The sequence below is a fragment of the Thamnophis sirtalis genome, unplaced genomic scaffold (assembly GCF_051295495.1).
Source record: "Thamnophis sirtalis isolate CommonGarterSnake01/CBP01778 unplaced genomic scaffold, rThaSir2_p1.2 scaffold_5, whole genome shotgun sequence".
NCBI lineage: Eukaryota > Metazoa > Chordata > Lepidosauria > Squamata > Natricidae > Thamnophis > Thamnophis sirtalis.
The window spans coordinates 113,653,374-113,670,374 of record NW_028261385.1 but is presented as its reverse complement, the minus strand read 5'-3'; the positions used below and the strand labels follow the sequence as shown (position 1 = coordinate 113,670,374).

General features: G+C 38.4%; 1 protein-coding gene across 3 annotated transcripts in view; it reads right to left on the bottom strand.

Annotated features, from left to right (window-relative positions):
- Positions 1–361: 361 nt before the first annotated feature.
- MLPH (melanophilin) overlaps positions 362–17,001 on the bottom strand; it is a 79,441-nt gene continuing 62,801 nt past the window's right edge. For all 3 annotated transcript variants that reach the window (XM_087716598.1, XM_087716596.1, XM_087716597.1), the window contains 5 exons: positions 12,868–13,020; positions 11,749–11,841; positions 7,941–7,998; positions 3,447–3,544; positions 362–2,046 (listed from right to left, as the gene is read on the bottom strand). In XM_087716598.1, the coding sequence (XP_087572724.1) occupies positions 2,020–2,046; positions 3,447–3,544; positions 7,941–7,998; positions 11,749–11,841; positions 12,868–13,020 (429 nt within the window). In that variant the 3' untranslated portion in view covers positions 362–2,019. The remainder of the gene's footprint in view (positions 2,047–3,446; positions 3,545–7,940; positions 7,999–11,748; positions 11,842–12,867; positions 13,021–17,001) is intronic.

Genomic DNA, 17,001 nt, shown 5'->3' with positions numbered 1-17,001 from the left:
AGGCATAATTATAGCACCTCTCTGCAACAGTTTAAAGCACACATGTGATTAAAAAAAAACCTATGGCTTTTAGTTGCAGAAAGTTGCTGTATTTGCATTCCCATGTGCTCCAAAACACATTGGGAATCATATTTGAAGCACTGCACAGCCCTAAATAAACATGTTGCAGATATAGTTTGGATACAATTATATTAGAGTCAAAATAATGCCTCTTGGTCACATTGGAATAAAGATGCTCAACTACTTGTGATAAAAGATGCCTGAACTTTGCATTTCTATCATGAAACAAATTCTAAGAATACCGAACAGTAATGACTTCACAGTTTCAATGACTGCTTGATATAAGGTCACTGTTGCTAACAAGAGTTCAAGTTTTTTATTTCAGAGAATTCAGTAATATCTTAATTTTCTGAAGGTCTGTGCTCATACATGACACCTCATACATTGTATATGAAACTCACCATTATAAATATTTGGTACACACCACTTGCATAGAAATTCAAATTTTAGAGTTTGAAAACATAATTCTAGATTTAAAATATAATATGAAGAGAGAAGAGAGGCGGGGGGCACTGAAACATCCCCATGATGTTTCATAAGGATGAATGACCATGGGGTTACTGCAGCCACTGTAACTTTGAAAAAGGGTCATATATAGTGTCATGGGGTGTTGTAACTTTGAAAGTTCATTGTGGCCTGTCGTATCTCAAGGACTATCTGTAATATGTTGCCCTGAAATGGGTGAAGGATCCTCAGTCCTAGGACAAGCTTTTAACCTGGGCAAATCTACTGTGTATAAAACGATGAAAAATACTAGCAAAAATTGTAATGCATTCTATCCCTTGGTTTGCCATGAAATCCAGCTATAAGAAAGATGTATGCTTCCATTGCACATTGAAAGAAAACACTTAAGTAATGTGGTACTTAAGAAGAAGGCTTTACATATTTATGAGAACATTTGTCTGTGCATGTCAGCCCCACTAGATAAGCCAAACCAGGAAATCAACTTCACAGAATGGCTAGAACTATTTTTTATTGAAATTGGCTGTAGTAGCAGAATCTTGCAAGTCTGATTGCATTATGCCTCCTCCTTGAATTAAGAAGATACAGCATCTGCCTGAGCCATTTTCTAATGCTATCTTGTTCTGGACTTTAAAAATGCTTTAGCCCCCTTTTCCAAGGCAACAGATCCTGCAAATCTCTGACAAGTTCATCTTCCTTACTCATGCATTTTGGATTATAAAATTTGACACCATACTCAACAATCCTCCCCCCTGGACTCCTGGTTCAGTTCTCACTCTTTATGCAAGGTTTTAGGGACACATAACCCTAGCATAAAATGAGGGAAGTCTATAGTTATCATGGCATAAATTTCCCGGATTTAAAATCCGGTGGTCAACAGAATTATGTTTGTACTAGACAAAATTGTTTCCCTCTATTTATTAGGCCAATTAATTAGTCTTACAAAGTCTTTCTGAATCTTTTTTTTAACAAATAGAACATGAAGGTTTAATTCAAAAAGTGCAAGCTATCTCCAGAAATGGTTGGCTTTTCTACATTGTAAAGTAAATCAAACCCTTCTCCTTACCATCCAATGATTTAGTAATAGCAGCATGACATGAATCTTGGGCAATTCAAGCAAAAAAATACAATACAAAATGTATATATGGGTCTCATAAAGCTAATGGGCTTAGTGGCCTAGAAAACATCTCTTCAATTCACCTGATCATATATATATATTAAAGAGTGGATGAGAAAGAAAAACGCTTGAGCCAAAGTTCTCTTTAAAATATGTAAAGAAGCTGAGAAAGGGATTCCATAACATACATTGAGACCTACTGCTCTGCTGGAGAAGCTAGAGCTCAAATGTCATAGGATTCTTCCTCAGAGATGTAATTTGTTCAGATGTAATTTGTTCCATTTTCTTCTTTCATAGAACAAGTAAAAGAGAGAAAAGCAACAAAAATCAAAACTTGAGCCAGGATTTTGCAGTATTGATCTTAGAAGGTTCCATTGTTTTCAAGAACGATGGGTCATCACGGGTTTCTGTAAAGTATCAAAACACCAATGTGAACCTTTGGAGTTTTACTTACTTAAAACATGTTCATCTTCCATTCAGCTCTGGGTGGTTCCCAATCAAAATCAGCAAGTAACAATCACACATAAAAATTGCTGGGCTGAGATTGTGCATACATTTTCCCCATGTCATTTACAGACTTAAAAGTTTAGGAGTTTCAGTGCAGATTGAGCACAAATGCTGCTATATGCTCCTATGGCTCATAGCAATCACTGTTTGCCTATTGACTGGCTTCAGAACAATGTAAAATGTCATGAAACCAAAGAAAGTGAGGCTAACATTTTCTAGCTGCAGATGTCTCGTGGAAAAAAAGAGATGATTGCTGCTCGCCTCTAAGATATTCCAAAGAACTGCCAGAGTAATGACAGGAGAAAAAAGATGAGATTTCAGAGATTCTTACATACAGTATATGTATTATGTTGGAAGAAAAAGACATTAGGGTAAGATGAAAGAATATGTTTATCTGTAGGAATTAATCCAATAGTGGTTGTCTTATCTGTAACATTTTAAAAATATTCATCAATAATAAAAGACATTAGAAAGATTTGGGATCATTGCTTTGGATTATAATTCAAGAGTATTTTCAACCCAGACTTTTTCTCAGGAAGTAAGACTAACTCACTCATTTATTCCACAAAGGCCAGCTGACATGCCGCCCCACCAGTGCACTCCCCCCCCCCCCCTGCAATTCACAGAATCTAGGGTCAACTAGTTTTGTTACGATTTGTCATGTTTCCAATTTCAAATGTGAACTGTGTAGGCCTACTGAAAGGTACACATGTTTTAAAAAATAAGAGTGCTCCCTGGTGCAAATATACTGCCCCAGAAAAACACAACAGAAAAAGCAGGAGCAGGAATATTTTTGTGACTGGGAGAACAGCATCTTGCTGAGAGCGAGAGAGTGAGAACAAGCGAGAGATGTGAAATTGCCAATCAAGTAGGCTAGCTCTACCATAGCTAGTTCCTTTTATATTTCAATTTTAAAATAGGAAATCAGCCAATAGATAAAATTATTGTTGATACAGTTATCTGGTTGCATGAATTACTTGGAATTGTATGATTATAAAATTACATATGATTATTATAACATATAATATTATAATAAGATCATATGACTGATTACTCTGATGCAAAAGCATGCTATACTGCTATCAGCTGTTATTCCATTTGTCTGATTCTGGATTCTGTCTAATTTACATGTTTTCATATTAGTAACAGCCTCCTCTTTATAAACTACCACATATCTTTCTCCTACAAAAACAGTGGCCTTCTATTGGAATTTGGCTTTTAAAGGTAATGGACTCCTCTATTTATCTTCTCCATCTATTCAGTCGGGAGGAAAGCCATGAAGTAAATTCTGAATACTTGCCGCGAAGATCTCATCTGTTTTTCTGTTTCTTCCATTTGGATTTCGTTGGGTCAGTGATCCTCTGTAATAGGAGTTCCGAGCAAAGGATTCAGCATTGCCTTGAAAAGGTAAAGAAAATAATATGGATGGCAAGATGCTGCAATAAAATTATTCGTGTTTAGCTAGTATTAAAAGATAAGAATGGGGGAAGAACCAAAGTGTGCATGCAATGTTTAAATGGAGGGAGAATGTTTAAGTTCAAAACTTCTTCTAGAATAATAATTAAATCAGCATGAAAAAAGTAATTTTCCTGCAACACTTTTAATGTACAAATTAGACAATGATCTTTTTCTATATTTAAAATAATTTATCTTTATGAATTACTTGGCATTGCCCACATTATCATTTATTCCCGTTAATTCCAAATTTGGACAAAATATTATATCTAAACAATTTAATGACATCCTTTTTGCTTTAGTGACCAATGCTTTTTATTAAAAATTCTATTAACGTAAGAATTATATTGATGACTCTTGATTTCTATTCCATTTTTCTTTTTCTTTTAAATCTCCATGTTCAATGTGTTGCACTATGCTTTAATGGTGAGAAAATACACTGCACTTTTAAAATTATTTTGTGAACTTTGCAATAACTCTACAATGTAAGTAAGAATTATTGCCTTCATACTGTAGTAGCTGAATGAGTGATCAATAATATGTTCTAAGTCCTCCTTCCCCCTCAATTCAAAGTAGAAACAAAGTTTGAACCCAGGTACAGGTAGTCCTCACTTAACAACCCTAAATTGGACTCGGAATTTCTATCACTAAGTGAAGCAACTGTTAGACAAAACATCATGGCAGTTCCAGTAGTCCTAATTGTATTAAGCAGATATTTCTTTAGCTAAAGCAAAACAATTCTACTTTCCGCAAGTATCAGTTATCCCAAGTTTATGTCCTGCCATTCTGTTGGAAGGCGGAGGAAGAGGCTTGCTGGCATTTTTGCATGCATTTGCTTTGACTGTAACTGCTTGGGAATTAGGGAAGTGGACTTTCTTAGGAGATGGAGTGGATTCCCTCTTAGATTTAACTATGTGCGTTTTCACAAAGGAACTTGAGAGCTGGTTTCGCTTCTACTGTGCCAATATAGTGTATTCAATAAAGTTTACTTTTTGGGAATAACAATGACCCAAGAATTCCTGATTTGGATTCATTAGCTGGCTCTCACTACTGCAGCCAACCTGAACCCCTCCAGGAGAGCTGCAACATCGAGATGTCGGTGGCCAACAAGAAGATGGATGGCAGGGCGAAGTTGGGAGCACTTCCTCTCTGGGAGGTGCTGACAGCAACCTAAGTGGGGTTGGGGGACCAACCGGCCAGTGCATGCCGTAAACAGGGAGCTGAGAAGCTGGAGCAGCCACCCATGTGCCAAGGAGGGGCACCATCGGGAGCTCCCTGCCTCAAAAAAAAAGGGCAGTGGGAAAGCAGCATGGTGAAGGCAGGGGAGGCAGAGCACCCACTGATTCCCTCTGGAGTTACAGTGGTCTGGGGAAGCAAGTAGAAAGCCAGGAGAGCAGCCAAATGGGAGGAATCAGCAGAGTGGAGGTTCCCGATCACAGCCCCTCGATTGAGCAGCTTAGAGAGAAATTTGGCGGGCTAGAGGTCTGAGGCTGGCAGTGATGGCAGCTGGGGTGTGGGCTGCCAAGCGGCTGGCTACCCCATCCCGTCCTCAGCTACAATCAATGATATCAAGCCCAACTGCAGTGATGGAACCCAGCAAGGGGCAGTAGTAAGCCCCTCCACCCCCACAGTGGCAGGAGCCCCCTGCACTGGGCTAGTGCCAGGCTATGTACAACAAGACTGGGAACATCCCCCCTTGAAGGCAAAATTTGACAGCCAGCTTGAAAAGCCAGCCTACTTCCAGACTCAAGTGGAATTATTTGGAGCGGTACAGAGCAGTGCACCCTGAGGAGCCCTCCTGTGTGAGCGGTTACATTGAACCTGGAAGGAGACACCACAGAGTGGCTGGTGTTGCTCTACGATGAGGAGGCCCTGAGCTGATGAACGTGGACATCCTTATGCAACAGATGCAGTACAGATTTGAGAAAAGCCCACTGAGCAGAGACCAGGATTTTCTCTATTCAGCAAGGGAAGCGAAAGGTTGCACAATACATTTGAGAGTTTGGCAGCCTGGTAGCCCATCTGAGAGGATGGTCTGAGCCCCTGCTGGTCTACCAGTTCTGGAGAAGCCTGAACCAAGAGTTGTACTTCAACTGCCTATCTCCAGGTGTGGTACTAACATGGAGCTAGATCTGATGGAGTACCAACAGCATGTCGCACATGAGAGTCAATCTGCCAAATGGCCGAGAGGCACCCTGCAGCCTGCAGGGGAAAAGAAGGTGCTCTTCCTGACCTCAAGAAGAAGCCCTGTTGAATCCTGGGAGCCTGCTTCTGATGTAGGAAGGAAGGCCACTGAGCAGCTGACTGCCCCATTCTGCATCCAGCATCTGCATTGAAGGGTCCCATCAGGCCAAAGGGAGGGCCATACAAAACAGACTGAAAGAGGGCTCTGCAAAGAGCATTTAAGATGAGTGATAAAAATGTACCTATCCACAAAATATTTAAACTTACGACAACCCTGAAAGAAGTCGGCTGGGCTATTTAGGGCTATATATAGGGCTATTTCTCATTGTGCATATTATTAACCAGGAACTTCAGATGCCAAGAAGTCTTAGGCGGATCCACCCGATGTTTCATTGTAGCCTGTTAAAACACTTACATGATTCTAAACTGAGGCCGGTTGGGGTGCTCCCTCTGCCCCCAGTCCTCATAAAGAGGAAGAGCATTACGAAATTAAGGACATTCCTGGATTCTAGACCCCATAGAAGGAAATTGCAGTACCTTGTGCAGGAAAGGCTAACCCATAGCAGATGCAGAGTGGATAGCAGCAGCAGATGTTAAGAGTAGCTAGGCTGGTAAAAGAGCTTTCATTCTAGATACCCTAACTGGCCAAAGTTAAATGAATACTTTGTACAATGGGGGGATTGCTCATGATTATGTATGTTTACATGTGTTACAGATGTATCCCTTTTCCTGGGGGTTGGCATGTCAAGAATGTCTTTCATCCAGTTACTTCTTCGCTCTCTTCTTGACAACAATTAGGAGGGGAGTGGTTGGAATTTCTGGGGTGGGGGAGAATGGAATGCCAACTCTAACCCGTTTGAAGAACATGAGACCCTGCTGCCACCAAGATCAGATTGTTCTCATAACAAGAGGAACTTGATTGGACCTCATAATGAACTGAGCAGGATGGCCAACAGGGAAAATCAAGTTTAACTATGTGAGTTTTCACATGGGAATTTTAGAGTTAGTTTCACTACTACTGTGCCAATATAGTGTATTCAATAATGTTTCCTTTTTGGGAAGAACAATGACCCAAGAATTCCTGATTTGGACTCACTAGCTGGACAGCTGGTGGTCAGGGGGTTGAGTTTTGGAAAACGAAAGAATGCTGTTTGCTTTGCACAGGCTTTTTCAGATTTTGCCTTGCTCTCCTGCAATCACTTTTTCTCAGCAAAAGTTCTTTTGATTCAACTTGATGAATTCAAGAGTCCTGATTAGCTGAGGCAGGTCCTTATAATTATATATAATAATCTATGAGGTTGTCTTTTATATATAGGTAGTCCTCATTTAACACCACAGCTGGGACAAGGTGATTTGGTCAAGTGAAGCAGTTGCTGAATGAAACTGCAAGTGTGATTATGATTTTCTTCAGCTATCCTTTCCGGGCCTGCAAAGATTATAAATGTGAATTCTGACTGCAAAGTTACTTTTTCATCCCTGTCATTACTGCAAATGTTGCTGAAAGAGTATTTGTATAACTTTCTACTTAAATATTAATATCCGTTGAAAATACACCTGGAAGAACAAAAAGTCCTCACTTAATGACCACTTGATTAACGACCAAAATTATAACAGCACTGAATTAAATTATGATTGTTGCAGAGTCCCTGTAGTCACATGATTCAAATTTGGGCACTTGGAAGCCTGCCCACATTTATGATCACAGAGGTTGCTTGACTCCCCCTCGCCAACTCTACCCTTTCAGTTGCCCTGCATCTACCCCCTGCTGCTCCCCACCAGCCCCCAAGTGTTTTTTCTCCCACTGATGTTGAGGCCATGCAAAGGTCCAGCAGCGTCTTCTGCCAGTCGGGCCTCAGCAACAGGAGGAAGAAAACCGCAGAGGTCAGTTGGGGGCAGCAGATTGAGACAGTGGCAGTAGAGTGCAGGATAACTGAAATAAAAGAATTGTCTTCAAGACCCTTTCAGCATGATGCAGAAACTCTGGCAGAGTGATAGCTGGATATGTATGAAAATGACATTGTGAAATTGATCCATACATTCCAGGTATGCACATATGCAGAAAGTAACTCTGCTTTTAATCAAGTAACTATTATTAGGCAGAGGCTGCCAATCAACTGAGCATTTTCCTCCTTGCATAAATGAGCAAAGGTCTTACTTGCAGTTTCATGGGAAATACTGAATTTCTTCCTCAACACATGGGGCACAGACATGACCTAAAAAGAATAAAATTTTGTTAACATGGAAATAAGGGTTGGCTGTATTTTCCCTCATTGCAACTTTCTTCATCAGAACAGCATTTTGGCCCACAAATAAATGTCAGTCCGCTCATTTATTTTGTGGATAATTCAACTATTTGGCTGATGTACTCATTTGCCTGGATTAATTCATTAAATAAATGAAGTTCAGTAAAATATTTCTTCTATTTGGATTAGATTTTTTTTAAAGAAGCTGAACATCCTGTTTCTCCCCACAACTCTCCAACTGTACAGCATTTAACTAATTGTTTGCATCAAAATATCATTTGCAATATGCAGTCATTAATGTCATACCAGAAAGGCCAAGAGAAATATTTATGAGGACTACAGGATCATGTCTACCACTAAGCACCATCAATAAGTATTGAAAGAGAGGTTTTAAAAGTATTTGAATTTCTAGAACATTTGTAGATCCCAGCTTCAGAGATTTGTTTCTGCTTCTCCAGCTTTAATATCATGTAGAAGTATGTACACATTTAAAACAGGCAAGATTTTTGCTTTGATCTTTTGTGAATTTTATTTGGTAAATGTTATTTTTCCATCTATATTTTAAGTATGTAGTCTTAATTAAGTACGGTCTATTGGCATACATGATCAGCATTTTCACTACTATCATTGGCTGCTGGTGATGTTGGAAAAATCATGCAATGGAATTTTTTAAATGGCAAAAGCTATGGTTATCTGAGTTTAAACCTTTATGATGATATTTTCAAAATTAACTAGGCAATCATTGTAGATTTCAGAGCAAGTAGAATATTTTTTTCAAAAAAAAAAACAAATCTTGGAAGAAATGTGCTTGTCGCTTGTCTCTTGTCTTGAAGTCATCCAAGATTAGATTTTAAAATTGGGGAAAATCTTCTTTGGCTAAATGTCAATGAGCATCTAAATTATAGTTTCCATCGTTGCCATTTCTTGCACATACTTTCCAATCACCTGGTGATACTGTATCAGGAAAGTTTGAGTCCTCTATAGCAGGGGTCTCCAACCTTGGCAACTTTAAGACATGTGGAGTTCAATTCCCAGAATTCCTCAGCCAGCGATGCTGGCTGAGGAATTCTGGGAATTAAAGTCCACAAGTCTTAAAGTTGCCAACGTTGGAGACTCCTGCTCTATAGAATTAATTGGACCCTTTATCTAATCTCTTTACTTTCCAATTTTCTCTGCTGTTCAGTTCAGTGACAAATTTTTACTAGTGGACTTTATTTAGTAACTAGCTGGATACCCGGGCTCTGCTACGAAATTATGTGATTGGGCTTGCTAAACCCACATTTACATCTTGAAAATTAATGAGTAGTTATAATCGGCCACTCCTCTCCTCTCCCTCAGGTTTGCCTCATAGAAGCCTCTCCTTTCCTATTCCCCTTCTCTCCCTCAGGCTGGCCATATGGATCTTCTCCTACCCCCTTCTTTCCCTCAGGCTGGCCCCATTGATCCTCTCCTATCCTCCTTCTCTCTCTCAGGTTTGTCCCTCAGAAGCCTCTCCTATCTTCCTTCTCTCCCTCAGGCTGGCCCCATTGATCCTCTCCTATCTTATCCCCTTCTCTCCTTCAGTCTTGCCCCACAGAGGCCTCTCCTATCTTAACCCCTTCTCTCCCTCAGTCTAACTCCTTAGCATCAGATTCAGAGCATTTTTCAGGTGGGGAGGGGGAAGTAGAATGTCTAACTCCTTAGCATCAGAGCATGTTAATAATAATATAAGAAATGCTAATGATCTGATGGTCATTTTGAAAAATCATTTCTTAGCGAGCACCTAGAAACCATTTCTTGCACATACTTTCCAATCACCTGGTGATACTATATCAGGAAAGTTTGAGTCCTTTATAGCAGGAACATATGTGACAAATTTCAAGTGTGTAGGCTTTACGGTTCTGGAGATTTTGTGATGCTGTGTGAGTGGTATTTCGCTTTTATATATATAGATTGCTACAGTACATTATATGTAATGGTTTAAGATTCATGGATCAGAAATGATCCATTTTGGAGTTATTAGCAGTAACACTGTTGTGCTCTTTAAAAAGTGCTTCAGATCAATTTATGCTAACTGATTTTATTTTTACCCATAAAACCTTCCATCTGCCAGGACTCTTCTCCATCTCCTTTGCCTTTAAGTACAGGTTACTCAGTGGTTTGAATTCCTCCTTCTATTCCAATCTCTCCTGAATTCATAGTGTTGTCATTCCCCAGGCATATATATGTTTGTTGTAAATTCTTCACAGCATTAGAAACAGTATTCAGAATATCTAAACTCTCAAATGAGATCCAAGAAAATGTATCCAAAATCCTACCTCTGACCAAAGCAACACAAAAGCAGAATGATCTTAAAGCAAACTGCCCTTCTCTAGCTATAAAAAATATTACAGAAGGACCAAAAACCAGCAGACACAGGCTGAATGACAGTTCTCATGGATAGAATACAACAGATTTAAAAAAGCCTAACGAACTGTTGAACAACAAAGATGCTTACATCTCTCTGGAAGTAAACATGCAGACACCTAGAAAAAAAGCAACATCAAATGCCCCTAAAAAAGTTGCACCATAAAGTGCTTCTGTGATAGGTATAAAAATACTCCAAACCTCCCTAAGAAAAAAAAAGTGAGTGTTGATAATAGGAGATTCAATTTTCATGGGAACAGAACCAGCTGCCTGTAGAACAGACAGTTAACTCAGAAAGTTATGTTGTCTCCCTAGAGCAAAAATCAAAGATGTGGCTGAGAACCTAACCAAAATAATAAAACTCACATATTACTACCCTTTTCTACTACTACATGTAGGGATGAATGACAAAAAAACCTTGAAAACAATAGTGAGTGATTACAAGCAGCTAGGCAAGAAAGTTAAAGAGTTAGGCGCACAAGTAGTTTTTTCATCTGTACTGTCAATGAAAGGTCAACATCCAGTAAGGGAAATGAGGATTCTAGAAGTGAACCACTGGCTAAAGGGTTGGTGTCACAAAAAAACCTTTGGATTCCTGGACCATGGTCTGCACTATATCCATGATGGCTTTTTGGCAAGGGATGGGCTGTACCTCACAAAGACTGGGAAGAATGTTTTTAGAAAATGACTAGCTCAACTTATCAGGTGGGCTTTAAACTAAAATTGGACCCCATAAAAGAGGAGATGGCATTGCACTGTATGTAAAGGACCACTGTATTGCTACAGAAATGCACAAAGCCAAAGATGAAAACCTCCTAGAATGCATATGGGTCAATATAAAAGAAAAAAAGAATGATATTGCCATGACAGGCCACCCAACTAAGCAGAAAACATAGATGTACTTTTTGCTAACCAATTAACAAATATATGTAGGAAACACACTACAATACTATTTGGGGGGGGGGGACTTCAATTACCCTGACATCAACTGGAAGACTAATTCAGCACCGTGAGAAATTGAATAGGTTCCTGACCAACCTTAAATGACAACCTTGTTGTCCAAAAGGTAGAGGAGGGAACTAGAGAGACAGCCATACTGGACTTCATTCTTATGAACAGAGAAGAAATGATAGAGCTGAAACTGCAGGAACCTTGAGTGAGAGTGACCATGTGAAACTGGAATTCAACATAATGCAAACACAAGCAATAGAACATAAAGAAAGCAGAGTCTTAGATTTTAAAAGAGCTAAGAGAACTTGGGATTCAGAGACCATACAATTTCATTAAGGCACATCATTGCTTTTTTTTTTTTTTGTAAAATTCAGGTATGCTCACCTGGATGCTTCTTTTTTCCTTAGGCCTTTCCACTGGTTTAACTCTCAACCCAGCAGCACTCAGTGCAGCGATTCGAGATTCTATATCAGACACCTTTATAGGAAGTAGCACATTATTCCGTCATAAAGGCAACTGGACTTTTTCCTAGCATACAGCCAATACATGGTTATACTATATATACACACGCGGAGAGGCAAACATCTATCCCTAACTTAAGTCAGTGCAGCAATAGCACTATTTCATTTGGCATTCAACAAGCTAATGAACTGGAATCTGGTGATAACTGTCTTCAATTATTTAAGTGCTATAGATAATAATAAATGGAACAAGCATGTCACGCTTTATGTAACGTGACTATAGCTTTCCAAACTTTCTCAGGCTTTTTTTAACAGCCTACACCCTGATTTCACTACAGTGTACAAGTCAGGTCCTAGCAGTGAAAAAAAAAGTACTTTTCTCTGAACCAATTATTCTCTGCCTTCATTGATTCCCAGATTTTTGAGGCAAAATCAGTTTGCCTTAGCTGTGCTGAGATAGCCTGCAGAATAAAGTTTAGGTAAGATCAATTCCTATTGTGACTTATCTTCTCTCTTAATTAAGAGAAATATATTAAGAAAGGAAAGTGATTCTATGTTATTTTTCTTGGTTTAAGAAATCGCATTTTATTTTAATCTCCTTTTATAATCTTAGACCAAAGTTGCTTCTATTCTATTAATAAATGCCTTCTTTTTATCGAGTCATTGTAAAAAACACTTTGGTCAATTTATATGAAAATATATGGCTATCTACCGGTAGCCCAGGAAAGTCCAATAAGGTTGTATTATATATCCCAATTAACCCATTCAACATTGTTTACTATGTATTAGGTAGATGAGAGTTATCTGAAACACTGATAGAATATTAGTGATCAGAAAGATTGTAGCTATCATTTATCTGAACAATGTAAAGAAATATAGTTTTTTAGGCTCATGAAAAGGTTTAGGTAGGCACATTTCAACTATGGTTAAAATATTTAAAACTATTCTATGGGTTCAGTTTCTGTATGGGGTAATTTTCTGGGGAATTCTTGCTTAGAAATCAACCCAAGCAGCCTTTTAAGAAAAGACAACAGGGATTTACCTCAGTCTCTCTATGTTGTACTTCAGCCACAGGAAAAGCCACTTTGTCTTCCAACTCTGCCAGTTCTGAATCTGTTGTTGCACTGTGATGGGTTTGGTCCTCCAACTCTCTTCGTCTTTTCTGCAATCTATAGATGTTCTCCATAGTAGGCACCTGTAATCAGCAGTACTAGTTATTTTCCAGCTAGATTATTGTCAATGATTTCTCTAAACTCTAGAGCAGGGGTGTCAAATTCGTGGCATCACATGACATATTAGGACTCCCCCCCCTTTGCTAAACCGGGCATTTATTAGGAAATGAAATGAAAATAAAATTGTCAGCACCATATCACTGTTCCCAAAATCAACTCTATAATTACATTTGGAATAATGTGGAGTAGGCTAATTTTAAGGTTGTAAGAAAGCCAAAAAGAAAAATGGCTTCTTAGTTAGAAAAAAGTAATGGTAGTGAACTGTGTATGACAGTAATTCAAAAGTTGAACAGAAATGGAAAGTTAACCTAATTAATTCCAACATCACATATAAAAATAAACTTGTGGCAATTAACTTGTGTCATCCCATTTTCCAATTTCAGATAGAAACAACCACACCTAATTGGACTTCTCAACACATTTACTAAACTATGAATATTACAAAAAGTCCACAGCTGAGGGGTGCAATAATTTGGAAAGAGTGGGTCATTAAGAAAAGCTCTGGATTGAACACAAATTTCAACCGAACCCACTAGTGGGTTCCAAAATAGTGACTTCTCTGCATTTGCAGCAAAAAAGTCCCATCCTTTGAGGTGAGGCACCTGGTCAAAACACAGCTTCACCAAATGCTTCATGTAGCAGAGTGCCATGTCTCTGCACTCGAGAATTAGTCTGAGGCATATTATCTCTACTGTGTCAAGTTCAGCCTTCAGACATAGCACTATCACATCCCATAAAGAATAGCAATAGCAATAGCACTCATAGCACAATAGGACTTATATACCACTTCACAGTGCTTTGCAATACTATCTAAACAGTTTAGAGTCAGCACATTGCCTCCATCAATCTGGGTCCTCATAATGCTATGAAACATTTTAAAAAGTTGGGAATCTGAGGAAAGGGGGCAATGAAAGCAATCCTAGTCCCCAAGGAGTTGTTATTAGCCTTAAGCCAGCCTAGGGGAAAGGCTAGGTAGAGGGGTATTTTCACTTTCTAGCATATTTAATCATTTTCTATTATTTACTTATAAAAGTATTTCTGGGTGTTGGGCTTATCAGACTATTACAAATGCTATCATTGAAACTATTTTAAAGCAACGTTTTAATGTCAGACTGCAACACAATACCTGCCTTCCCCATATCTAGTTTGGGAATAGTGGTATTTGCATTAAAACATTTAAACAAATAGGGAGGTAAGTATTTTTGAACTGCAGATGAGGTCCTATTAGCTTGATGGATTGGTAAACTTTTGTTTAGAAATTCATAACAGGTTTTCTGCTAAGACAGCAGTGCTTTAAGCAGATTCTACCCTCCTGAAGTGCATTCTGCAAAATGTTCTCTGATTTCTAAACCTGCCCATTAAGGCAAATAAATTGTAGACAATTCATTCATCTAAATGGAAGTTGATTAAGAATTTGACCAGGTCATTTTCTTCAGAAAGAAATATACCAGGTATTTTAACCAAAGCTATAAAACTATTCCTAGCTGTAATATCCATTTGAACATCCATGAATTATGTTTGATTCAGAAGGTAGTTCCAAACTATAGTCCTCAGCTTTCAGAAGGAACGAAATCCTATTCAGAACAGGCTGTTCCTCCAATTGTGACAATGTTTCACTGTTGATAAAAAGAACCTGTCTTTGTGTGAATTGCACTTTGCTTTGTTAAACCATAGGTAATCTGAGCCACTCTCCGGATTGTGTAGAGGATTTCTTCATCAACTTGTCATTTTTTTTAAAGTGTGCACATGTGTGTCTATCATAGTGAACAGATAGTAAACAGATCATAGTGAAGAGTTTCATGAGGATTGCTCAATCAAATACTATGAGACAAGGATATTGATGTGATTTGTTTGAGACTAAATGCCCTTTGCTAGGCCCTTTTCCTTTTCCCTATTCCTGCCCTTTGCAGGAATATTGAGAGCTGTAATAGAATTTGTGACATCTTCATAAAATTTTATTCAGAAAAAAATCCTGCCCCTGTCATTGCACACTGATTCTATTGCAGTTATGATCCTACTACCAATTGGATTTTAGAAAGTTCACATTTTAAAAAATGCAACTGTCTTTTTTTGCAATAATTAAACAGAAGTGTAAAATAAAGGGGGCTAACACCTTTTTCAAATCTGTGGCTCACACTTCATCAGCGTTCCAAATAACATCCAAAATTAAATCAGAGTCCAAGGCAACGTTCTGCTCAAAGTTCCAATTTATTAAGAGAGCCATGCTGACATATCTGGGGGAAACCCGAATCTAGAGCTTCTTCCGTTTTTCCCCCCAAGTTAAAGTTCAAGATCTTGCCCCCACACCCACAAGTCCATTACAAGGCCCAATCTTCCACCGCCATGCTGGCAGTTCCACTCATCCAGTTCCGGCCAGGTGCAGAGGTACCAAAATAAAGGATGACCTTGGCACTCTAGAAAGGAATTTTATTTTGGCTACATAACATTCTACTCTGCACTATCCCCCCTCCCATTTTCCCACTATAGAAACAGAATAGTAGAAGTGTGGTAGGCCAAAGATCCAAAAGGAACATGGCTACAGGCCTGACACACTTCTCATTTGAATGTCATATTGGAAGTAGCACCTGAAAAATGAACAGAGCCAGAGCAAACTTAGATAACTATTATTACGTTTCATTTACATCATGTGATTATGCTCATTGGTTTGGGAATCACTCCCACAATTGTAACCACAGTATTTGCACTAAATGATCTGCATTTTTATCATATGAAACTTTAAAAAGTCATCTTCTATAAGTATATGCCTGTGTACTCACGAAGAACAGTTATTAATAGTTCTTTTTTCAAAACAAATAAAAATGTAAATATTTATATTTCAGTATATTATTAATTTCTCTGATATCTCAGAAAAATGATTTTTTTTTAGAAATTACTTTTCTTTCTTGCCTTTGAGTATAATCAAATTCTATCAAACAGAAAAAAGGCTTATAATCATTTGTTAATTTCTAGTTAGCAGAAATAGGATGAAAACTTTTTGATTTCCAACTAAGATTTGGGTGGCTACCAAATTGCTTTGAAGTGAAGCAGAGTATTTTTCAAGTTGCTGTATTGGGAACAGAATTGAATCTTATGGCAAATGTGAATCCCAACTCATCCTACACTGCAACAATTTACATATCCCAGAATATCTGGTAAGAAAGCTATTGTCAACTTGTAAAGCATTGCCATGACTATTATCAGGTTGGCATTTGAAGGATTCCATGCATACCTTCGGCCAGAGTTGGATCTCATATTTCTACAACCTAGTTCATGAATATGATCTATGATGCATACAGAAAGGTGGAGATAGAGGGGTAAAGTTCAAACGCAATTAGGTCATCTTCTGGGAATTTCACACCTATGTGATAGACTTTATTATATCTATGCTGCACAGGATGGGATAAACGTTAAGAATTGTTTGAATAAGACAACCTAGTAAATTCAAAAGATTAAAACTTATTTTTAATTAGTATTTCCTCCTCCAATTTTCCAAATGTGCTGATACTAATACTTCCAACTTATTTGTTATTAGTTGTATCAGTTGTAACTTATACTTCAGTGACAACTTGTGGGGCCAGGGGAGACAGAGTTGTGCTTTCATACATTTCTTTCTAATACTTCCTAGGTTTGAGGCACCTGCTTCCTATTTCTCAAGCTCCGTAGAAGATCGATTCATCATCCAACATCTTCATCCTTTCAAGAAGATATTCAGGGATTTCTACATTGTTGTTAATGGGTCTCAAGTGCTTTGGCTGTATGCCACAAAAAGCCCTGGCTAGTGACCTCTAGATTTTATGCTCAACTAGAGTTACTTTGTGTGCAGGAAAGGGAAATGGGAAGCAGGAAGGTGTGTGGTTGCTTTAATTAAAGGGTTTGTTATCCATGGAGGACTCTTAACCTGAGGAAGACTAACACCCAGATAATACATTGATCCTGGATAATGC